At 29.6% G+C, this 23,088-nt stretch overlaps 1 protein-coding gene across 3 annotated transcripts in view; it reads right to left on the reverse strand.

Moving 5' to 3' along the window:
• LOC114121248 (carboxyl-terminal PDZ ligand of neuronal nitric oxide synthase protein) overlaps positions 1 to 23,088 on the reverse strand; it is a 55,480-nt gene that overhangs the window by 4,376 nt on the left and 28,016 nt on the right. The window contains exons 2-8 of one of the 3 annotated variants that reach the window (XM_027983490.2): positions 16,442 to 16,513; positions 16,114 to 16,206; positions 14,821 to 14,876; positions 14,523 to 14,631; positions 8,618 to 8,852; positions 502 to 674; positions 221 to 427 (exon numbers count right to left, since the gene is read on the reverse strand). In XM_027983490.2, the coding sequence (XP_027839291.2) occupies positions 221 to 427; positions 502 to 674; positions 8,618 to 8,852; positions 14,523 to 14,631; positions 14,821 to 14,876; positions 16,114 to 16,206; positions 16,442 to 16,513 (945 nt within the window). Of the gene's footprint in view, positions 1 to 220; positions 428 to 501; positions 675 to 8,617; positions 8,853 to 9,031; positions 10,148 to 14,522; positions 14,632 to 14,820; positions 14,879 to 16,113; positions 16,207 to 16,441; positions 16,514 to 23,088 lie in introns of those variants that run through there. The other 2 variants (XM_027983492.2, XM_027983491.2) reach the window with 2 other exon arrangements.

A 23,088-nucleotide genomic window follows, 5' to 3' on the forward strand; every position in this document is an offset into this window, starting at 1 on the left:
ATCGCAAATGTGGTATTGTTGTTTATAATATAAAGCAGAATGTGTTTTGAATTTGGCATGTGATCAGAAATTAAGAAATTTCGCGAAATTTATTGCGATCGTTTGAAACGAGTGCCAAAATATCAACCATGCATTCAACAACTATTTATGGTGTGAAATCTTTTGATTTCGTTATGTTGTATGGTGGATCCATTTTTATATTGTGACTGATGTCATGTACCTGAGCTTCCATCCTGGCGGTGGTTTCGGCCGCCAACTGGTCCCTGAGCATGTGCACTTGAGCCACTGCAGCTTGTGTCTGATGCGTTTGTTGGTCTAGTTGCTGGCGCAATAATTGCATTTCATGTTGTACGCTCAAAGAGGACAATGGGACACCGTCGCCTTTTGATGTTTCAGTCATTGGAGAGCTAAATACTTCACTGCCGTTCTGTGTAGAATCAAAAAAAAAAAACAATAAATTAATAACCGAATTACGTGTACCGTTAATACCGATAAGAGTACCATTGGCGAGGAACGTCTGTGGTTGACTGACGAGGCCGATGGTGGTGGAATGATATCTAGTCGTAAAGGTCGTTGTGTGTCATTAGGGCCTCCGTCCCTTCTAGCTCCGTCCAATGATGAAACAGAATCGTTTCCGACAGATGTTTCCAGTCTACCTTGATTTTCGAATGTGTCTAAAATTATATAAAGAGTATGATATAATTATATAACACAAGTTCCTAACAAGAAAATCCAGTTTGTATAAAACTATTCATATAGGTTAATAATATGGAAATAATATTAACACTATTATTACTTTATTAAGTAAATTTATTTTTATATATTTTACTCGTGTTTTTGAGTACAATAAAAATATGTGATCAAAAGTTAATAATTATTATTTGTTGATTTGAGTCTCAATGACTAGAAATAATCAAGCGATCTTATAAAACACCGCAATTGTAACTAGTCATAAAAAATTAAAATATAATACTGCCGAGTGCCAATATAATAATGCATTTTGTCATAATGGCAGTAAAATTTGTTCTAAAAAAAAAAAAAAAAATGATTATAATAATAATAACCCAGACTGTCCCACGACTTGTCGAACTAGGTATAGTTGTATAAGCTGTACATTCGGTCTGCACAACGTAAATTTAAAATATTGCACAACTGAAGTAGGTTTTATGTCACAACGGTGACGTCGAGTCATATGTGCGGGGCAAAGAGCCAATTAGTTTGACGTCAAATAGTCAGGGACTAGAATAGAACAGTTTGCTGCCCACGTGCCATTCAGACGAGGAGGGGAAAGGAAAAAATCAGATCCCGTACAACTGACACGGGGCAAAAGAAAAATAAAGAATAGTAGAAAAATATAATGCTGTATACGTTTGTGTATTGAACTTTTTACACCACTGCAATATACGCGCTACCATTCCGCTGTTATCCGCTCGTTAACCGGCGCGACAGAGGTTTGTTTCTTCGTCTTTTCCGGTTCACGGTTGAATCGAAATGACAAATTAGAAATATATCATTGTTCAAACAACGGCTTACCGATAGTAATGACAATGAACACAACATTATGTAACATTGTAAAAGAGAATTATTATTATCTCGACAATGAATTATGGGTTACAAGGGTGAAGAGGGGAAGGGAAACTTTTTCTGATAGCGAGTGTTTACTCGAATGTTGATTCAATCCTGTTTTGAGAGTGCGTGTGCATTTTTGACGACAACGTAAACAACTTTACGATAACAACTTATCAACGTTGTAGTTTGAGCTTATCAACCTCGTTACACGATCCGCTTAGTAAAAGTAGTTGTTCCAATATGTTACCGTAAGATCAATTCCAAAACAAATCTACACGTAAGTCTTGATTATAGTAAACCGTCTAATGTTGTACGCCATAATGCAAAGTCATCAGGGACATAAAGTGATGGGAGATATTGATCCAGCCTCTTCCCACACATACATAAACTCAGAACTCAATTTTTTTAAGAAACTTAAATTAATTCGATATTGAATCCTTGTTTCTTACCAAAAATTTAAATTAATAAATAATAATTTTTATATACTATTTAATATTAATAATAATTAAAAACATAGAAAAAAAATATTGTTGTCACTTATTGATATACGTTTTAAATGAATAACTGCTCACTGACGTTTAACCTAGCCTCTGTTTAAGTATTTCTAAGTATAAATCTATATAGACTATATTATTAAATATTATTATATTATACGTCTAACAATAATATCGCTACAACTTCTAGTAATATAATATATGATTTTGTGAACGTCACAGGCGCAAAAATAAAAACCAAACGATCCAAGATTATTATTTCAATTCTTTACCAATGAGATGTACGTCTAGAAAAGAATGAAGTATTATGTATATACCTATTAGGCTATATGTATATAAGTATATCGTTATTTTATGCGTTATAACGACAGCACAAGTCATCGTCAATCTGGACGGGTGTGACAACTCCTTATTTTTCTGTTTTTTAATTTCCCTAGACGACGCGGCCGTTAACCAACATATTGGCAACGTAATCTTCTTTCGCTTAACGGTGTTTTTCGTGTATGGATGATCTGCGACTGATTCGATACGCACAAAACTCGAGATAAAAATCATATTATTTTATGACTCGGTGTTTCCACCGGTTTGAATCTGGAATGAATACTACCTACCACGCAGCTGCCGCTCCTCGATAATACAAACGTAATAAAAAAACGTCAGCTATTAAGGCTTTTGAGAGTAGGTTTAAGGGATCACATCCTTACTCCCGAAAATATTCTCTAAAATGGGTGTTTGTTCATACTTCATCGTGTCATCCGAATTTACATTTATTCAATATTATTAGTAAATAGCTCCCATTACCAATAACGTACCTATTGGGTGTAGAAACACCACTAAACACGGTAAGCGCTGTATGATTGTATAATATTATATAATATATAATATAGTAATTTACGAGTATGGATGATGGAATCGAGACGAAATTACAACAAAAATCGTATAAATCAATTATTTGACCATTTTTCGATTCTTAGGTTGTTTTGTAGGAAAAGTGTAAAGTGTAATATTTTTTATTAACATATTTAATTTTTGTATTTTTTCTTATCAAATCAGAACCAATACAGAATACAAAAATAACTAATCAGACGTTTTTTTTGTCTCTATTGAAAAACAATAATTTTGACTTATTAACTCATGTACACCAACCAAATAAATTATATTATTGGTAATCAATAAACATACATAATATTTCATATTTAGGTTGTGTTATAATATTGTGCTGTGCTCTTTCGCTGCTGAATAGCGGACAAAAGCCACATAATATGACAATAATTTTATTAACCTCGATAGTACACACTGTATATTATGCAGTCATAAAGGTAGTTTATCAAGAAAAAATATTCTTTATCCTAGGTCAAAAGTATCAAATTCTGTTTTCATTTGTGTACTTGTCTTCATTATTTTGAAATTAACAGTGTCTTTAAATCGAAATTCAGACAACGAGTCGGTATAATACTGTTTCTGAGTTACCTTCTTTAACATTCTCAAGCATACTTAGCACAGTCGGTGAATCACCCTGTGTATTATAATAATAGGAATATATCATTTCACCAGGGCCGCCACTGCGTACACGATAAGTGTGTGAAAAATCCTCCACACGTCGTAGACCGCGTTACATTTATAATTATCATTATTATTGTCATCATTGTTGCGTGTATTATTATAGATAATAATATAATGTATAATAACGGAGGCTGCTGTGTACCGTACTCGTGTTTTACCTGAGCCGATTGTTTTCGTCGACCGGGGAACAAAGAGCCACCGGTAGCCACGCTGTAATAAATTAGACGGATCCGTCGTGCACTAAAGTCCCCATTGTGTGCCATAGTCGTCGTCGGATCGCCCGTGATACCTAGGCCGGTTTTGCGGGCGGTACTTACTATTATTTTATACGCGGTCGTTATAGTCGCTGTAGCCGCGCGAACCCGCCACCGCCGAGAGTGTAACGCGATCGCACGATTTATCATTATCATTTTAATAATATTACCGTTGAGCGGGACGAGAGAAGAAAAACGTCGACGACAAATCGTCCGTGTACCATCGGGTCGTGTCCCTAAACCACCGAATATAGCGACGGCGCGGAAAAGTGAAGGCCCGCCGAGGAAACACGCGCGTTTGGCAACCGTCACGAGAATGTGATTCTTTTATACCTCGTCGGCCCGTGACAGACGTCAACTTTTATGAAGGATTTGCGTGTGTGTATGTGTGTGTGTGTGTGTGTGTGTGTTCCTAAGTCCGGCAGGTCGGCTGGTGCTAGGCCAAAATACATCCAATTCCAAGCGAAGGCTATACATTGATATCGTGCACCGCATTTTTTGGTAAATTTTTTTTCAAAATTCCGAGATCAATGGTGATCGTCATTTCACCGATTTACATTTAAAAATAGTGGGTCACTATTACGAGTGAGTACTGTACGAACTCGCAGTTCGTATCACTGTCCATTGCGGTGCAATACGAGATTATTAATGTCTCATTCCCGTCATGATGATGAGTCTAACGGTCCGCAAGTTAACGATAATCGCTACACTCTTTCCTACTCGTTTTAATAGCCTTCGGTAATAATTTCTAAACAAGATTGCCGAGTAATTATTAAAATAATTGTAATCAAAATGATTCTTGGCATCAAATCGTGTGTTTAATATGAACCCGAAATGGTTAAAGAAATATTTACTCGTTAAAAAAACCTAAGAATGATGTGTAGTTTTTGATTTTTTAAGAAATTACATTAGTTTTCTACGAAAAAATGCTCAAACATAAAATTTCTCGTAAACGTCGTGACGTAGGTACTTTCAAATTGATTTTTCTAGTAATTTTTTTTATTTATAAATAGTTTCAATACAAACCGAGTACCGACAAATCGTCTGTTGAGACTGTTGAGAGAAAATAGAAATATTTTCAGTATATTTAAACATCATTCTACTTACACTCCAAATATTTGTATACAAACACAACCAATAGGCAATATGTGTAAAAAAGAATTGTTTCCAAGAATATTCTAAAATATAATTTATTGTATAGTTCTAAAATGTTATTCAATTTTAATAATATAATTGCGTTGTCTGTTTGTCCAAATATTTGAAACTATACAAACAAGACAATTTTATATTCATAATTTATTCTACTTCATGATCGATAACACACATACAGTATCTCTAATATGGTTACGCCTTGTAAGTAAAATTTTTTCTAAAAATTCAGAAATAAATTACAATTTATTTTACTGAATTCATAAATAGCATTAGTACAAACATATTATGTTACTTGAGAATTTTCATTGATATACTTTGTAGCTGAATTGTGTTAATAACATTAAATTATATACCATTAAACTATAATATAGAAAAATATATTTTGTTACAACTCTCATTATAGTATATATATAGTTATCATATTACCCTAATGTCAAAATAAAAGCAATTCCTTGATAGGGAACTCGTCTATAAAGATTAAGAATGATGAAATATGAGATTTAAAATATTTTTCACAATTTAAGCGCTTGCACATCTCGATATTAAATTGTATTTTATAAAGACGTACACGTTTGTAATTAATTAAATATCGAGGGTAGTAGGTATATAATACAGGTATTTAACATTTTATCTACGTTCGTTTTTAATTACGTTTTCTCTTTAATAATAATTACAATCTGTATGAATTGATACAATAAGAAAAAAGAAAATATACGACTACAGTGAAACCTCCGAACACCGGACATTGTTGGTAACCGAAAAATGTTATCCACAATTTAAAGGTGTTTACTATTTAAAAGAAATAAATATTTGAAATTCATAAAGAATAAATGTGTAAGATGAGAGCATAAGATTTAAGTTAAATTAAATTATAGATCATTTTATTTTTAACTTTAATTACAAATTTTCTTGATTAATTTGTAGGTATTTAAAACTATGGATGATCGTTTATGTCAAAAAAAATTATCTGGTGCAGTGGTGCATACACAAATATTCAATTCCTCGAGAAAAAATCAATCAGATTAATCTGCTAATAATTTTTCTATCTCTAAACAATCTCGCGAATAAGTTAATTTGTCAAGGTTACAGTATAAGAGAAAATAGAACAAACTCTACTGACGAAATGTCCAGTACCTTTTATACAGCTAATGGATTCCGTAAACTTGTAATGTGAAATTTTGAAGTATTTACTTCCTCCAGACAGTTTAGTTTCATTAATGTATGGTTGTATCGATGATTTGGATTTTATTTTATGAGTATCGCGTGTTTGCATCCAGTTCATTATCATTATTTTTAGATTAAGATTTATATAATTGTCCATTACTTAGAAAATACGCTATTAAGAGGTTTCCTCATTGAAATGTAGTGAAAATTTCCCCGTTCCCAAAAACCCTGTCTGATGTTGAGAGGTTTTCACTATTAGAAAGAAGTGCCGATCAGAGGAGGTTTCAATGTATTTATTGGGAGAAGCATAATGAGTCATCATTGATAACACATTAACACTACCAATTTGAAGTTTATTAGTTTATATATCTTTTATAACAACTAAAACAAAAATTTACAATATAATATACTTAACTATATTGTATTATCTACACAGAACTAGTGGTGTATTTTTAGGCATGTCTATAATACACCCCGAATTAAAATAAATAAAAATCATTAAACAATATTTTTGTTATTTCAAATTTAAAAAAACAGTTTTGAATATTTAGTAAAATCTACACTGTAGTACTATATTTAAAATAATACTTATATTATTTACTTTATGTTTTCTTAGTGAAAGACTACCGTGAGACGAGTTACCGTGTATTTAAAAATTAAAATTAGTTTTTTCTCCCAAAATAACAGACAGAATAAATTGTTTGTAAATGAAACAACTATTCACTAACTTCAGTCAAGTTTACCTTTTGTATAAATGTATTAACTCTATAAGTCAGTGTATAATTTTAAAATGGGTTTATTGGGGGGAGAGGGAATGGAATCCAATTAACCATTTTTAAAAACGTCATAGAACCAACAATGTTGGACATGCTACTAACAATTATCAAAAATATGCCATTTTATAAAACAATAAGCATATTGAATTAAATAATACTTTTAAAAAGAAAATTATAGGTATATAAGACACTTATAAGAAGATACTAATCATTAGTAGCCTTTTCATAATATTATATCTATTTAAATTAATATAATTATCTATCATTATTGTATTATTATTATTATTATTATTATTAATCATACATAAGATCGCGTTACAATTAATTTCATACTTATTGGAAAATTACTCGGGATGGATAAGGACGATTTATTTTTAAAAATTTGATTATAATAGTACTCATGAAGGCGAAGTAGTCTATTCTCAACTACATTGTGTAATCTCTTGTAAACCCGTTAACTTCTCCATGCACCTATACTGTAGTTTGCTATCATTCTAGGATATTTATGAATTATGTAGTTGTTAAACATTAACGTTATGAACTCGTGAAACTAATATTGTTATGCTGATAATGTACATAATTCATGTTCGGTAAATTTTAACTCATACAAAAATCTAAAACATAAAACAACTCTAATCATAAGTATAATTTTATTATACTCATCACTTCTATAAAGTACTCGTAAAAAATGAAAACGACTTAAGTACTAACAGAATCGTTCTAACGCACATAATTTTTACTTAATATACGATTATACGCACACTTTTGTGTATATAATTATATATTATAGTTTATTAACCGGAAAAAGGTATAGGTAGTACCATTAAGCTACCATCTGCTTTAATGAACATTGTGATAAAAAATAAACAGAATGTTGTATTTATAGACATTTTTTAACCCGTACGAGTGAATTCATATTAATATTCAAATCTGTATATTATATATACGAGTATCGTACATAGTTTAAAAATCGGCTGTTCCGATCATTGTGTATATAAATAAAATATGTACGGACAGCAGCAGACGGCGTAGAATAAATACACGAAAGGGGAAAAGAGGGAACGAAACAAAGATGTCTGATAAAGAGAACCTATGCTGGAATTGTTTAGGCGATAAATTAACGTATTTCAAGCGCATAGGTCACGTTAAAAATATGTTAAAGGGTAACCAATATGCACTGCCAAGACGTATACGCGGCGCACGGCAACAAGCATAATATATTCGGTGTACGTATACATTGTACATACGGGCGCGAGGCTAGATGCAGATAAGTCGCTCGATTTACAATTATTATTATTATTTTAAACAGTATCGTTAAAAACGGTTCTATTCGAGCGTGTGTGTGTTATAAAGCCGTTCGTTTAAAAACGAATAACGAACGGACGAGAAGAAAAAAAAAGTAAAAACCGACCCGGTAAAACATTTTTGGACGTGGTCCCAGAAGCGGAGATCCGGACGTCTAAATTTAACGTGGTGACAATGACAGTTTTCTTGCAAAACGCCGACAAACCCGTCTCCGTACAGTTTTTCCGCCGTCTCGTAACGATTTGTGCTTTTACGTTATTTTATTATTTATTTTTATTTTTATCATACTATACGCGTTTAAAACAAACGCATAATATTATTTGCAACGATCGCTTCTTACCTCGTTTCGACATGGAACCGTCGTCCGCCTCGTCGTCCTCGTCGCCCGAATCGTCTCCTCGGGGATCGTCGTCGTCGTCGTCGTCGCAATCGTCGTCGTCATCGTCGTCGTCGTCGCGACGTCTGTACGACGTCGTCCCGTCCTCGTCCCTGTCGCCGCCGTCTTCGGACGGGTTGACTCTGTGGCACACTTCGAACGCTTGGCCCACCGTCCGCACCACTCGCATCGCTTGGCTCTGAAACACGTACAAGCACGGCGTATAATGCATTTTCTAAAAGAAAAAAGAAAAAGAAAACCCCACCAAAAAAAAAAAAAAAAAAACATAATGTAACGAAACCAATAATTATATAACGACGATATTATAGTATAGAGTAAAGGGGTTGAGGTCGTCGTCAACACACTGTCGTCGTTTACCTGGAGTTCTTCGTCCAGTTCGAATTCGTCTGCCTTGTTCAGCACCACCCGAGGCTTGCCCCGGGGCACCACTTCGGGTTCCCGAAAAGACAGTTTCTTCCTGGGCGCTTGCCGCGGCTGTTCCGGTTTCGGCGGCGACGGCGCGTTCGCGGTTTTCCTCATGATAACCATGTACGACGCGCAACGGGCGAGATTTTTACCGCGCCACACGTTTAATACGGTTACGGTAGGTGTGATTTTGGTGCTGCGCGCGCGGCGATGACCGGTGCCGGAAAAAAACCTAATCGCGCGAATACGCGCGCGCGAGTGATTATAATGTTATAATTATTTTATTTCTCGTCGCGGCGTTCGTCTGATGGCGAGCGCGCGCACACTCGTACCCGCGTATACTGTGTTATAGGGTGGTGCGTGACACGGCGCGCGCTTGTGTGTGCGTCTTACGCGTGCGAACGTGTACGTTGGTCGGCCGTCGCGTCCCGACGCTATCTGACGACATCGGGGGGGCCCCCAGACGGACTCCTCGCCACCCCGCCCGGCCGGTCCCGCGCGCGTCCGATCCCTGGCGCTGTGCCTAATTACGTCCCCTGTCCGGTCCGCGGCGTGCTTATTTGTCAATGTCCACGTTACTACAATAATATTATATTATAACATGCGATTTCCATTTTTCCGTATGCTCCATAAACGGATCACGCTCGGTGTTGCATTAGCGAATGTCCCGCGTGGTGCGGGGGAGGAAATAGCGATGCGCCAGTGATTTGAATTTGAGGTCGTTCTTATAGACGCATCTGGTCGATGTCCTATAGGTTTTCTGAATTTGTAAGGAAATTAATTATTACCAACATGGGTATTGAATAATGGTCGAGAAAAAAAAAATTAAAAAAATAACCCACATCCGTTTGTTCAAGACTTTATTATATTGACTCGGTTTAGCCAACCCTATATCTGTATGTCGGTTTACAGGAACGCATTAGCCATGAGGTACCTAAATGAAATGTTTTCATTTTTAACAAGCCTCAAAAGACGTACATTATAAATAATGCACATATGTACATTTTTATAAAAAACAATTTATAAGAGACTTACCGCCCCCTTCCCCGTGCTTAAATCCGCACTGATTACGCGTTTAATATTATTCTATATTATGTTGATTTTAGACGGGCAACATAGTGCGTGTATGATGAGGCGGTTTGGCGTATTTTTACGGCCCGGGAAATATGAATCAACCCGGCCCATAGGTACACCACGAATGTAATTCTTCCTCTCTATCTCCCTCACCCCCAAAAAAATTCATTATTTTACTTAAATTACAACATTTGTTTGGTTTTACCCTTAAATTAGTAAAATATATAATAACTATAAATATATATATTTTTGTTAATTAGCTATAATAACTAATTTTGGATTTAACCTACTATAGAAATATTAATATCTTGTATGGTATTAAAACGTCAATTTAATTTTCTCTACTTTTTATAGAAAAACATTTTATTATTTATCCAACTGTTCTTATACTACAAAATTATAAATTTTTTCGTAATAATATAGCAGCCCATCAGGAAAATTCCCGATTTCCTGAAAGGTCAATCCACTCCTGTAGTAAGGTACGTGTGTGTGTCTATGTGTGTCAATGAAGTATTTGAAAAGTTAATATTTTGTTTTGCATACGAATAAAATGTGGATAATATAGTTTGAGCAGATGAACTATTGAAAAGCGGATTCTGAACTTATGTTTTTTTTTTATATTTCTTATTCCTACCAAAAATACTTTTTGCATTAACACGAATAATAAATATAGTTTTTGACAACAAATAAAAAAAAAACACAATTTCGTAATTAATATTTTATATCCAAATCTAAAGGTTCGACATTCAAAATTTAAAAAGCTATAATTAAAGACTAATTTTTAAGCTAAGATACTATTTAAAATAAAAAATATCAAGTTACCATAATATAATATATGTTAGGTATTTTATAATAAGTGTATGATAAATTCGTTTTGCTTGTATAAAATATCAAGTATGAAAATGAAAATTAAATACATAAAACAAGATATCTTAAAATTATGTTCAAATAATTTGTCAAATACAATTTACAAGACTGGAGTGTATGAGTGTTAATATATAGGTATATAATATATATATATTAAATATACTATTATAAATAACTCAGATTTATGTGGAGTGTGAACACGCGTTAGACAACATTGATTTAATTTGTACGATTAAATTATATTGCACTGAAAACAATTATACAAACATTGATGCACCGAGGAAAATTTTCTATTTTTTTGTATCGTTCCCAGTGATTTTCAGCTAAAATGTATTTTGCACGAAAATCACAAATAATAAAGAGAAAATATACTAAATAAATCAAAATCTATGAGTTCGCTTTACCTCCCCGTTTACTACTCTAAGGAAATGAATGGCTCTTTTAAGCATAATGTCCTCTTATCTCGACCAACTCCGAACGTCCCACTTTATGTCCCATTTTAATCCATATTATAATACTTATAGATATGTGTGCAAAAAAAACCACCTGTACACTAATTCACAGTCTTGTATAGAGTTTTTATTAAAACTCAAGTTAAAATATTAAACATACAAGCAATAGTTTTTGTGTAACGAGCATAGAATGACAACAAACCGTTGTCAGCTATAAGCATGAAACATGTATTTTATTGAAGTATTGCGCAATTTAATATTATAAACCCTAACAACAAGGGTGATCTATAGCATTTAAACAACCAAACATTTTCACTAAAATATCATTTAAAATATAAATTGTAATATTCTGGAGTTTTTTTAGAGTTGAGCCAAAATCGTTTGTCCCGCTTTTTTAATTATAAATATGGTCACCCCACACAATGCCCCGCCCGCGTAATTTGAACGTACAGTGTATAATGTATATACCTACTGTTTAATATTAAAATAAGAATATGATGAATAGCTTAATTTATTGTCCTCAAAACTTAATATATCTTATTATATTACTTCTGTAGAGCGACAATTATATCAAAAGGGAACTAAAGATAACGGTGGAAAATTATATTGAATAATAATACATTTTCAGGCTCCGATATATAAATTATTTTATAAATACATAAACATACCTATATATCTCGAATGAAATATAGTAAAACCACATTGTATAATATAATTTATATTATAAGACCTGTCCTCTATAAGAAGTTTAATTGATTTTTGTTCTATACCACCTATATTATTTTTAATGGATCATATTTTCAAAGAAATATTGGGATAAATTGAGATCAGAATTTTTTAAAATAAATATATTTGTAAATATTATAATAAATAAGTACCTATTGCTAGTATATAAAACGCATAGGTACATGTACCTATGTAAATATGACAAATTATATATATTATTCCATTTATAATATAATTATATTATTTAGGTGATTTTTACACTAATATATAAGACAATTTTATACTGCATGATTACATATTTTACCAAAGCTTTAGTTTACTTAAGATAATTTAAGAAAGGATTTTAGTCTATTCATAATTTACGTGGGTTCATTTGGTCTCAAAGACGAGACGAGATATAAACTACAAAATGAAAGATTTATTACAATAATATAATAATATCTAGGATATATAGGCACGCCAAGTTGAATATATATATAAATTATAATAATATATGGTGAATAACATTTCCTACAACATCTATTTCAAATCATAACAAATTTACAAAATTCTTTTGGCGTTCTTACATTGAATATAATTTGAAAAATTCATTTTCCTTAACTATATAATAAAGTGTTGATAGTACTTATTATAGAATTGTTTATAAAATTTGAATTGGATAATAAATAAAATATCAAATAAATATTTTATATAATATTTTTGACGTAGTTTTTTCGAAGAACTTTATATTTTAAGTAGAATTAAAAAATATCTTATTATACCTATTCAACAGTACCTATCATCTATACAATAAAACCAAAACAACAAGTTTTGATTTTTAGTTAATTTATCACAAAAACGCTTAAACTGCTAAGTGATTTTCGACATACGTGGTGTAGTTAGTACGACAAAGGGGAAAAGTGCACAACGATGCATCAATCAGCAAATGTCATGAAGGTTTTATTTCCTTAGAGAAAAAATACATATATTACTGAACTATTTTTAACCATCTGTGTTTTGATTTCGACCATTTTAACTGTTTATGTCCTTGTATTACAAATTTAAACTTGAAGCTTTTGCACAAAAACAAATTGTGAAAATATATTTTATTTTTTATCAAGTGATGGAACTCTTTTGAGATATTTTTGATTTTTAATTTAACAAAATTCCTGAATTATGTTTAAATATTATAAATACGTAAAGAAAATTTGAAAATGGAACTATTTTTTACTTTAAGTCTGTAATTAATATGACTTTTTAATATAGTCAATATAGAACAAACATATTTAATCTTAATCTTATAAATCTATTTTTGACCAATAAAAATATATTTTTGAATCAAAATGTAAATTTTAACCGTCTAAATAAAATACTTTTCTATGACAAATAACAATAATTGAAAAAATTCAAACCAGCAAAATATAAATTTAAATTTTTAGTTTTTATTTGTACAGTAGTGCGATTGAACTCTTGATTAGTTGATAACCTACGAACTTATCTATTGTCAAGAGACTACAAATTTTGCCGTCAATCATGAATATACAAGTGGTAGATACGTTATAAATATATATTTATTCATATAATACACAAGTGTTATGCGTGTATAAGAGTATGTAAACAAAAATTAACGATTATGCCTTAGTTCAATAGTAATTATGAAAGGATTACCACTATAAATCTCTTTGATCGTCAATCATTCACGTAAAATATACAACATTTGGCAACGCATGTTATAAGTATGTGTAATGAGAATTCTGCATCATAATTATTAATTTAAAAAGAATGTTTTTTTCAAAATATTTTAACAAACATAAATTTTAATTCTGCCGCATATATTAATAGTGAAAATAAGTTCTAAAATACTTCGATGACATAACAACCGAGAACAATTGTTTTCTAGAGTATAATTAATAAAAATCAAAAAGTAAAACTATTTTTTTTTATGTTTTAATGCTTCGCGATTGCGCATCACAAGAACTGTTACATTTTTTCTTGAATATAATATTCACTCCTACGAATAATAGAAAAACGTCACGAAAAAATAGCATACTTTAACACGTGCGCTAAGTAGACTTCGTCGGATTTACCTAATACGAGGACGGATGAAATAGATGGTTTTCGGAATAAACTGCATAATGATATGAATATATAATATTATGATACATATCATATATCATAATGTTTTATTTTTCGTTATTCATTTTCATCACAACTAGCGCCAAAAACAGATCTTTATAAACGTCATTCAATCTTGTTCATACTAATATTTTTGGTTTGATATTTATTTAAATTTTTTCCATATAAAAATTTAATATATCTTCGTAAAATTAATAGTTGGAACGTACCTTTTTATTTGCCTTGAACACATTACACTTGAACACGTTGGTGGAACCATCTCTAGCTATGTAACTGAATATTTTCATGTCTTGAGAATCGTGAGAAACGTAAAATATTCTAAAATTTAAAACAACAACGTTATATAAACACAATTGAACAAAATCGCTAATAAATATAGTTTGTTAAAAAAAAATTGAAAAATTAAAAATAAGTTCAAATTAGCTGTTTAAAAGTGAACAAACAGTTTTCATCTGAGACTTTTAAACCAACCGCGTACTTTGATGTATGACAGACTTAACAGCTTACCTATAAATAGGATGTTGCATTAGAAGCAGGTTATTCTCGTCCGTCCATTGTTTTTTCTATAACAACACCACAAAAATATTATTAACTATTGGAATTTTACAAAAAAAAAAAAAAATAATAATTGAAAGATTATCATAAACAGTTATTTTCAAAAACATCTCTGAATTCAGTTTATTTGTATTTTCTCTTAAACATTGTAATGTAAACAAAATGTTCTAAATGTGTACAACATAATTAAATTAAATCAATTATGGACCGTTTAATTTAAGTTTTTGTTATTTTAAACTCAATAATAATTAATATTCAGGACTTTATTCAAACACGTTTAAATATTAATTGATTTAATTTATAATTTAATTGACGGCATAAAACAATTTAAATTACTTATTTTTCTACTAACAACATCAACCCTACCTCTAAAGAATAAAAGCAAGTATTAGTTGTATCTATTGTTTTACGTTAAAAGCTGTAATATTAATAAAATATCATTACTTTACTATGAATGCCTCTAAGTTTAAAAAAAAATGATTTTAAACACAATATTTTTCAATTTTTGATCAACTTTTATAGTAAATACAATAAATATCGAATAAATTAAAATTCGTAACCAAAAGACTCAAACACAATATGTAAGAAAATATAATATCCAGTTATATCATAATACCATACATAGGTATTCTAAAATACAGTTGTAATAAAAGTGACAAGATGTTAAAAACAAGGTATAACAGACTTCAAAGCTTAAAATTTAAAACGTTAAACCTTAATAAATATATAAAGGAACCTGGTATACTTACAAACAAAATTGTTCTATATAAATCATATTGAATAAATAATGTAAAATTATTCTCTTTTTAAGTTAAACAATTTATAGTCGAAAAATCATAATAAGTATTTTTCAAAATAATACATCATTTACACATTTATTTTATAATATAGTAAATTAAATGTATTTACCTATGCATTATCAGAGAACACAAAGTATTTCAAAAAATAAATTTGAAACGTCCATTTATTATATGACAAATCACATTAGTAATTTATTCAAAGAAAATATTGTTTACTGTTTATTGAGATTTTTCAATATTTTATTTCAAAATTATGTATTTTCTGATTCAATAACAGACACCAAACGAAATTTAAAATGTTATTCAATTGTTTTTAAATAATCGTAAAGTACAAAGTTATGGACAGGAAAAGTGGCGTTTTAAATATACATATAATTCAAAATACTTCTGAATAATTCATATGATAAATAAAAAATGAATAATAGAAAAAAAACATTTCACTCACCTTTTTTTTCTTTCTTAAAGTAATACGGACACCTTCGACGGAAACTTCTATAGATACTTTTTTCTTCTTTATGCCCTTAGCTTTAAACTCGTACTATAGAAACAGAATAATGTATTAAATTAGGTCAATCAATCAATTATTATATTAATGGACTCTAATGACAAATCAATGGTATAAGTTTAAAATAAAATGGCAATAACTTGTACCATAGAAAACAAACAAAAAGTTTCAATATAAAATATAAAATCTAGTAGGCATACTTTAATGAAAATCGTTAATTCCTAGAAGTAGCTAAGATTTTAATGAGAAACGTCTAGAAAACACTTACTCTAATCCGCCTCATGGCTGCCACTATTTCGACCCGGTTCACTGGCCTGGGAACATCCAGAGATCCAATGAACTGTAACATACACAAATGTAAATTAATTATGATTAAAAAAATAATAAATTGATGAATTTCTGTATCTAATTGAAAATTAGAAACACATAATTTCGTAACACAAACTAATAGTTCAATATTTAAACTGTAATTAATTACTAGTTAAAATTAAAAGTATTTGATGATTATCAATTAAAATTTAGCACTATCTATATAAAAGAAAAATAACTAGTGTAATAATATTCAAAAAACAATAATATAAATAATATGATAGTATACTAGTATATTATACAATATATACATTGTAATAATAATAAACCCTTATTAACTCATATTTAGAATTGAAATAAATTTTATTAGTTATTAAACAATTTAACTATTAGAAACTATTGTCATCCTAAATCTAAAACCTACATAGCATTACAAAAAACAAAAATATCGCCATTCTTATGACTAATACTTAAAATTTAACTAATCAACAAGTGTTTGACAGGCTATTATCAGTTATCCTCAACCCATTCATTGTTAATTAACCGAAAAATACCTATGTAATTTTTAATGAAATAATAAATAAAAGTAGTTACTGATAATAAATCGATTATTTAAATTGTTACACCAATATCTCAAAACATTAAAATAAGTAATAAAAATCATTGTGCTAAATAATAATTTGTTTACAAATGATTTTTATCTACTATCTAGGATAGGTGAATAGGTACGATAATAAAATTAACCTATCATTACCCAATAATTTGATGAAGCAAAATAAATACAAATAAAAAATTATTCATAAATTACTAAAAGCGTAGAAATTGAAATTAAAAATTTAGTCTGTTGGATAATCTTAATCTTACGGAAGATGCATAATATTTTATCATAAATAATACAAAAATAGTAAAACTACCTATTTCTTGTCTTTCTTATTTAGTTACTAGATGGTAGTTAGGTATTTCATAATAATATTGAAATAGGCCGTAACCTTTATTGTTTAATCGTGAAAACAAACCAATAGAACATAAACTATAATCAACTACACACTAGTACCACATTTATAAGTATTTTATCCATCGAAAATCGTAATTTATTACAGTTTAAATAAAAAGCACTATAGCATAATTTACATAATGTTTTTATTGATTTTATTTCATTTACATATTAAAATGTGATCTAACTCAGATAATGGCAAAATTACTATAAGTGTTGAATGAAAATTATAGGAAATAATATAAGTTAATACAATGTTACTCTATTGTCTATTCTCAATACATAAATAAATTTCAATTTGTACTTATAATAAAATACTTGTTCACCATTTTCTATATCTAAAAGTTATTGTAATTTTAATTACTACAGTTCATTTTTTTACGCAATAAATAAAATAAAATCGAGTATAATAATAGGCATTAATAGTGCTACTATATATACTACTTAAATACTATACTTCAATGCTAAAAGTTCAAAATGAATAATTTATTATTTACCATACAATTTAATTGTGGATTTAAAATATTGTACGTATTTACCCCATTATCTATTTACTTTACTAATTATTTGTTATAAGTAGTATATGAATAAACGTGCATTTATTGTTAATATAGAAAGTTTATTATTAAAATCTATTAGAGGTAAAAACTGATGATAAAAGAAAATGTATCTTATAAATGTTTGAAAGTGGGTAACTACGGTCAATATACATAAACTGTGTTAGACACCCGTCTCGCTTCGCTTATCTTGACTATTATTATAATAATAACAATGATAAATCTTTATGTTTGAAAAACGATTTTGAATAACTCTGCTTACACGAGCATAGTCATGATTTTTTTTTTTTTAAAAACTGTAATATTAACATTTTTTCTGTTCCTTACAATAATTTAAACTACTAGGAAAATAAAAAACGACCTCATTAAAGTACAATCAATGTACAATTTTAAGTTGATTGACAGAACTGCATGGAACATTTAGAACTATTTTACTATTTCAGTCATCTAACAGTTGTTTGACTTCGTTATTAAAATTTAGACCATTGACCTCACTTCTATTAAACTGAATTTATTAATTTGTATCATAAATATCAATATCAAAAACAGATAATTTAAGTTACACTTAGTTCGTATAAATTACATCATATGAGTTTGAAAAAAAAACTCATTGTTGGGTAGTTATGATAATATTTTTTTTATTCCAGCATATGGCAATATTACCAAAAAAAAAAAATATATTTAATACAACATACTAGAATTTTATGAATATGGTTTTTAGTTTTTACTAAAAACAATATTTCGGTTTACCAACTTATAGAATTAATTATAGTTTTAAATTTAATACATTTCATATTATTAATTAATTTTACATTACTATATAACATTTTAAAATAAAATATAACTTTAGCTTTAACATTAATACCAAAGATAATTTTTATTCACATTGCATCATATTTTTTAATCTATATAAAGTTTAAAAGTTATAATATAGTTGTTGTTTTTTTATATAAAGATTAACGACATAATTTTTTTATCTAATAATATAAATAAAATACGTGGTTTATGGTATATCATTATAAATGCGACTAAATAATAAATAAGAGTTAAAAAATAAAAGTAAATGAAAATATATATACCTATTATTATAATGTAGAATAAATAATAATTATTATTTATAACATAAATCAACACGCTCAAGCCCATTACCTGTCTCGAAATGTTTAATAATTAGTACAAAACACATACATAGTAGAAAACATATTAGGATGATTTAAATATTTATATCATTGAAAACTAAAATATGATGAGTAGGTATAAGAATAATATCGTTGCTCAAATAACACCCAAAAATATACTGTAAACTTCGAATGGTACCATAATTGTTATTATCATAATCTTATACAATATAGTCAATATTGTCTCAGATTTTAATATTATATTAATTGCAGATGGTGCACTCTATTCAAGTTTGAAAATGTAAACAAAATAAGTGATTTTGCACAAAGAAACGAAAAAGAAAAAATATTTTCTTGTAGATACCGTTCAAACATAAATATTAAAAATACAATTAATGAGGTAAGTTAACATGAATATAATTACTGATAACGTATTATATTGATGGTGTCAAAGCAACTGATTATGATTTAATACGATTTAATATGAACATATAATATATTATTATATACTCGTACATAGAAGTACTCGTTAATCACCCAAAAATATAATTTCATACTGATTTGAGGACGATAATAATCAGAGCACATTATTTTAAAGTCATTTTTTGTACTCTGAGATATACACCACTTGATATTACGTATACCTATGTGATATTCTGGACAACTTGATCTATGTAATTTATGGTTAATGCATTTTTCTTCAACTTTAAAATTACTTAACAAGAATAAAAATAGTACAATAAATCATTATCACAACAAAATTTATCTAAACTCTTACTAAAAAATATCTCACGTCCAATGCTAGAAATATGTTTATAAGAAAAATCAATGAAATTCAATAGTTATTCAAAAAAGGTTCATTAACTATGTTAATCTTTTGTCACTTAATAAAACGGTAAAATTTTTATAATTAACGCGTGTGAATGGGTACACTATAGTTTAAGAACTTCTGATTTAATAGCTAGAGTATACATTTATTTATAGGTATAGGAGGTACCTATACGTAATTATTAAAACCAAAATGAATAAATGTTCATGTATATTGTATATAGTATATACGTTTATAAATCTATTTTATATTATGTAGTAGTTGCTGTAATTCATAGTTCGGTCGCATTCGTACACTATATTTCAAAGTCGGTCGATTAGATTTAAATCGCACAAAAAACTCTTTTTAGATTAATTTTATTGGCAAACAATTTTGATTATCTTGACTATTATTCATTTCAATTTTATTGTAATTTATAATAATATGATCAAATAGACTCATACAGATACCACAGAAAATATATAAAAAAAATGTTCGTACAAAAGTATAAAGCAAATGAACGTCGCGCAGCCTTCATCACGTGACGTCGAGGAAACGCATACATAGATGTCGAAGATCTCCGCAAGGACTAAAATCATACTATTATAAAATCGTAGATATAACTTAGGAGAAGAGACTTAAGATTGATTTGCACCCTCATCATTTATGTAATATGTGGACTTACTGCGTAAAAAATTATGGGCTTCAGTACTCCCAGTTTTTTCAATAAATTAAATAGCATTAAATCGTATATTATTATGACGAATCGTCAGTGACAATAATATCGTTAACCTTTGTGCGTCGACGTACAAAAAAATAGTGCGCGGGTGCGGGGTCGCGGCCGTTTTCCCCGCCGCCAGCGTACACGCGAGCCGGAGGTAACCGACGCTGCCGCCGCCGCCGCCGCTATAATTAATCTAGCGCTGATGAGGCCCGATAGGCTATTTATGGGTCGGTGCACAGCTGCTTCTCCGGTGGTACACGACGGCCGTCGGTCGTCGTCTCGTCGTCTCCTCTGTATAAATTAATATCCTGTCCGACCGTATTATAGCAAGACGGCCAAGACGTATAGCAATCCGGGCACGTCGCCGTTCAACGCACGCGATCTCGTAGACATTTTCCGGAAGGAAAAGATTCGTTACCTACCCCACAATGATCAACGGTTGAATAACTTCCCCCCCCCTTTGAGAAGTCGTGAGTAGGATGTATGCAGACGTCCCGAAAATCATCATCGGAACTTCGATGATGTCCCAAGATGAATTCGTTAAAATGTATAATATTTATATACATATATAGGCACGTAGCTAATTTCAAATTAAATAATTAATTATACCTACTATATTTCTGGTATTTCCCGTTTTCTTGAAATTTACTATCGATTGTTAGGTGATAATCTTTATTTATTTTAAAATCAGCTTATATATTTTCAGCAAAAAAAATAAATAATATGGCCTTTTGTAATAAAAAGTGGACAGCTATTAACAGTTTTCTAAATTATTTAACTTTTTGTCAACTATATTTGCTATTCCAGTACTTTATGCAAATTTACTGCTTTAAATTTAGTAGTTTAGTCTAGGACCAAAATGTACTGTAAAAACTAGTAAAATAAAATTTAATTTATCATTAATAATCAATTTAAAAATGTTAATGTCTTGAATTAATTTATGTAGATACGTGATTAATTATTAATATAACTAACAATAATAAACTTTTTTTAAATTTTTCCAGTATGTACATTTGTTATATGTCTCAGTTTTATTATTATTAATTTGGTCACCATAGCCTTGAACCTTGATTTTTATGTAAATTATATATTTATAATCTTATCTATAATAGAATAATAGAGAAACTTTAAATAAATTAAAAAATTATATTTAAGAAGTTGATCAATGTTAGGAAAACATTTGCATATAAAGACTTATATTAAACATTTGTATACCTCCTTCTACTTGGCCAAGTTTCAAATATGACAATGCCCAACACACCATTTGGGGCAGAAAATCATGGTCTTCCGTTCCGGGAAATGAACTGCTGATGACGAGAGAAAAAGGCAACAACGTGACCAAGTGTATTGCTATTACTACAACTGTTAGTAAGTATAATAAGTATATTTAACGGTATAATATAATCCATTTCAGGACCGTATAACGATGATTTAATATGAAACGCCGCGAACAGCTGTCTCCGGCCAAGAGTAGAAGCTACACATATTCTGTATAATATTGAATACGAAAAAAAAAATAAAAACGTTAAAAGATTCCGTTTCAGATATTTTTTTATTACATCATTGCGACGCTTGTTTGACATGTATAAGGGTGGCACTAATGTCGATTATTTATATTTGTATCGCAGTTTTCTTTTACTATAATTTTGTTTTTCATCATCCACGAAAACTGCAAAATCCTAATACTCACTTATCTTGCACGTCGCTCCACCAAACACTTACTCATCCTCCACTACTCCCACTGAGAATCAAATTCCGTTGAGAAAATTGAGCATTATCGCCTCTACTTGGTGTTTTATATCCGACCATGATTATTTACACAGCTTAAAGTTCACAGGCTAATTACTTACCAAAGAACCGACTAGAGGAACTAATAGCAGTGGTTATACTTGGCTCTAATACGGATTTTGAAAACCAACATATAATCCGATCTCTTCGAAATATTTAATTTTATGTATTAGATTCTGAGCTAAACGACGAATGTATTGATAAACGATTTTAAAATTATGTGTTTTTTTTAATATAACATACGATAATTAGTAAAAAAAATGTTCTTATCTTCAACTTTGAGGGTAGTTTCTAACATCAAATTGAGTCTAATTTGTAATTTTAAGCGGTTATAGTTAAAAATTACAAGTATTATTTTTCAAAATAATCACAAAAAAAAAAAGTAAAAAATTAAGGAAAACGAAAATTTTCACGCAAAGCTAATTTTCAATAAAATCGTTTTTGTTATTTTGTTTTTGGTGTAAGTCAAAAACAAATAAGCGTAAATACTTCAAATTTTCACCAAATGTTTATACCAGCATTTTATTATTTGGTAATCCTAATGGTAAAATAAATTACTAGAAATATCAAAATACTGATCATAAAGTATACTTAGTGATGTATAAACTGGCAGACCG

This window comes from Aphis gossypii, chromosome 3, assembly GCF_020184175.1.
Source record: "Aphis gossypii isolate Hap1 chromosome 3, ASM2018417v2, whole genome shotgun sequence".
In the NCBI taxonomy this organism is placed as follows: domain Eukaryota; kingdom Metazoa; phylum Arthropoda; class Insecta; order Hemiptera; family Aphididae; genus Aphis; species Aphis gossypii.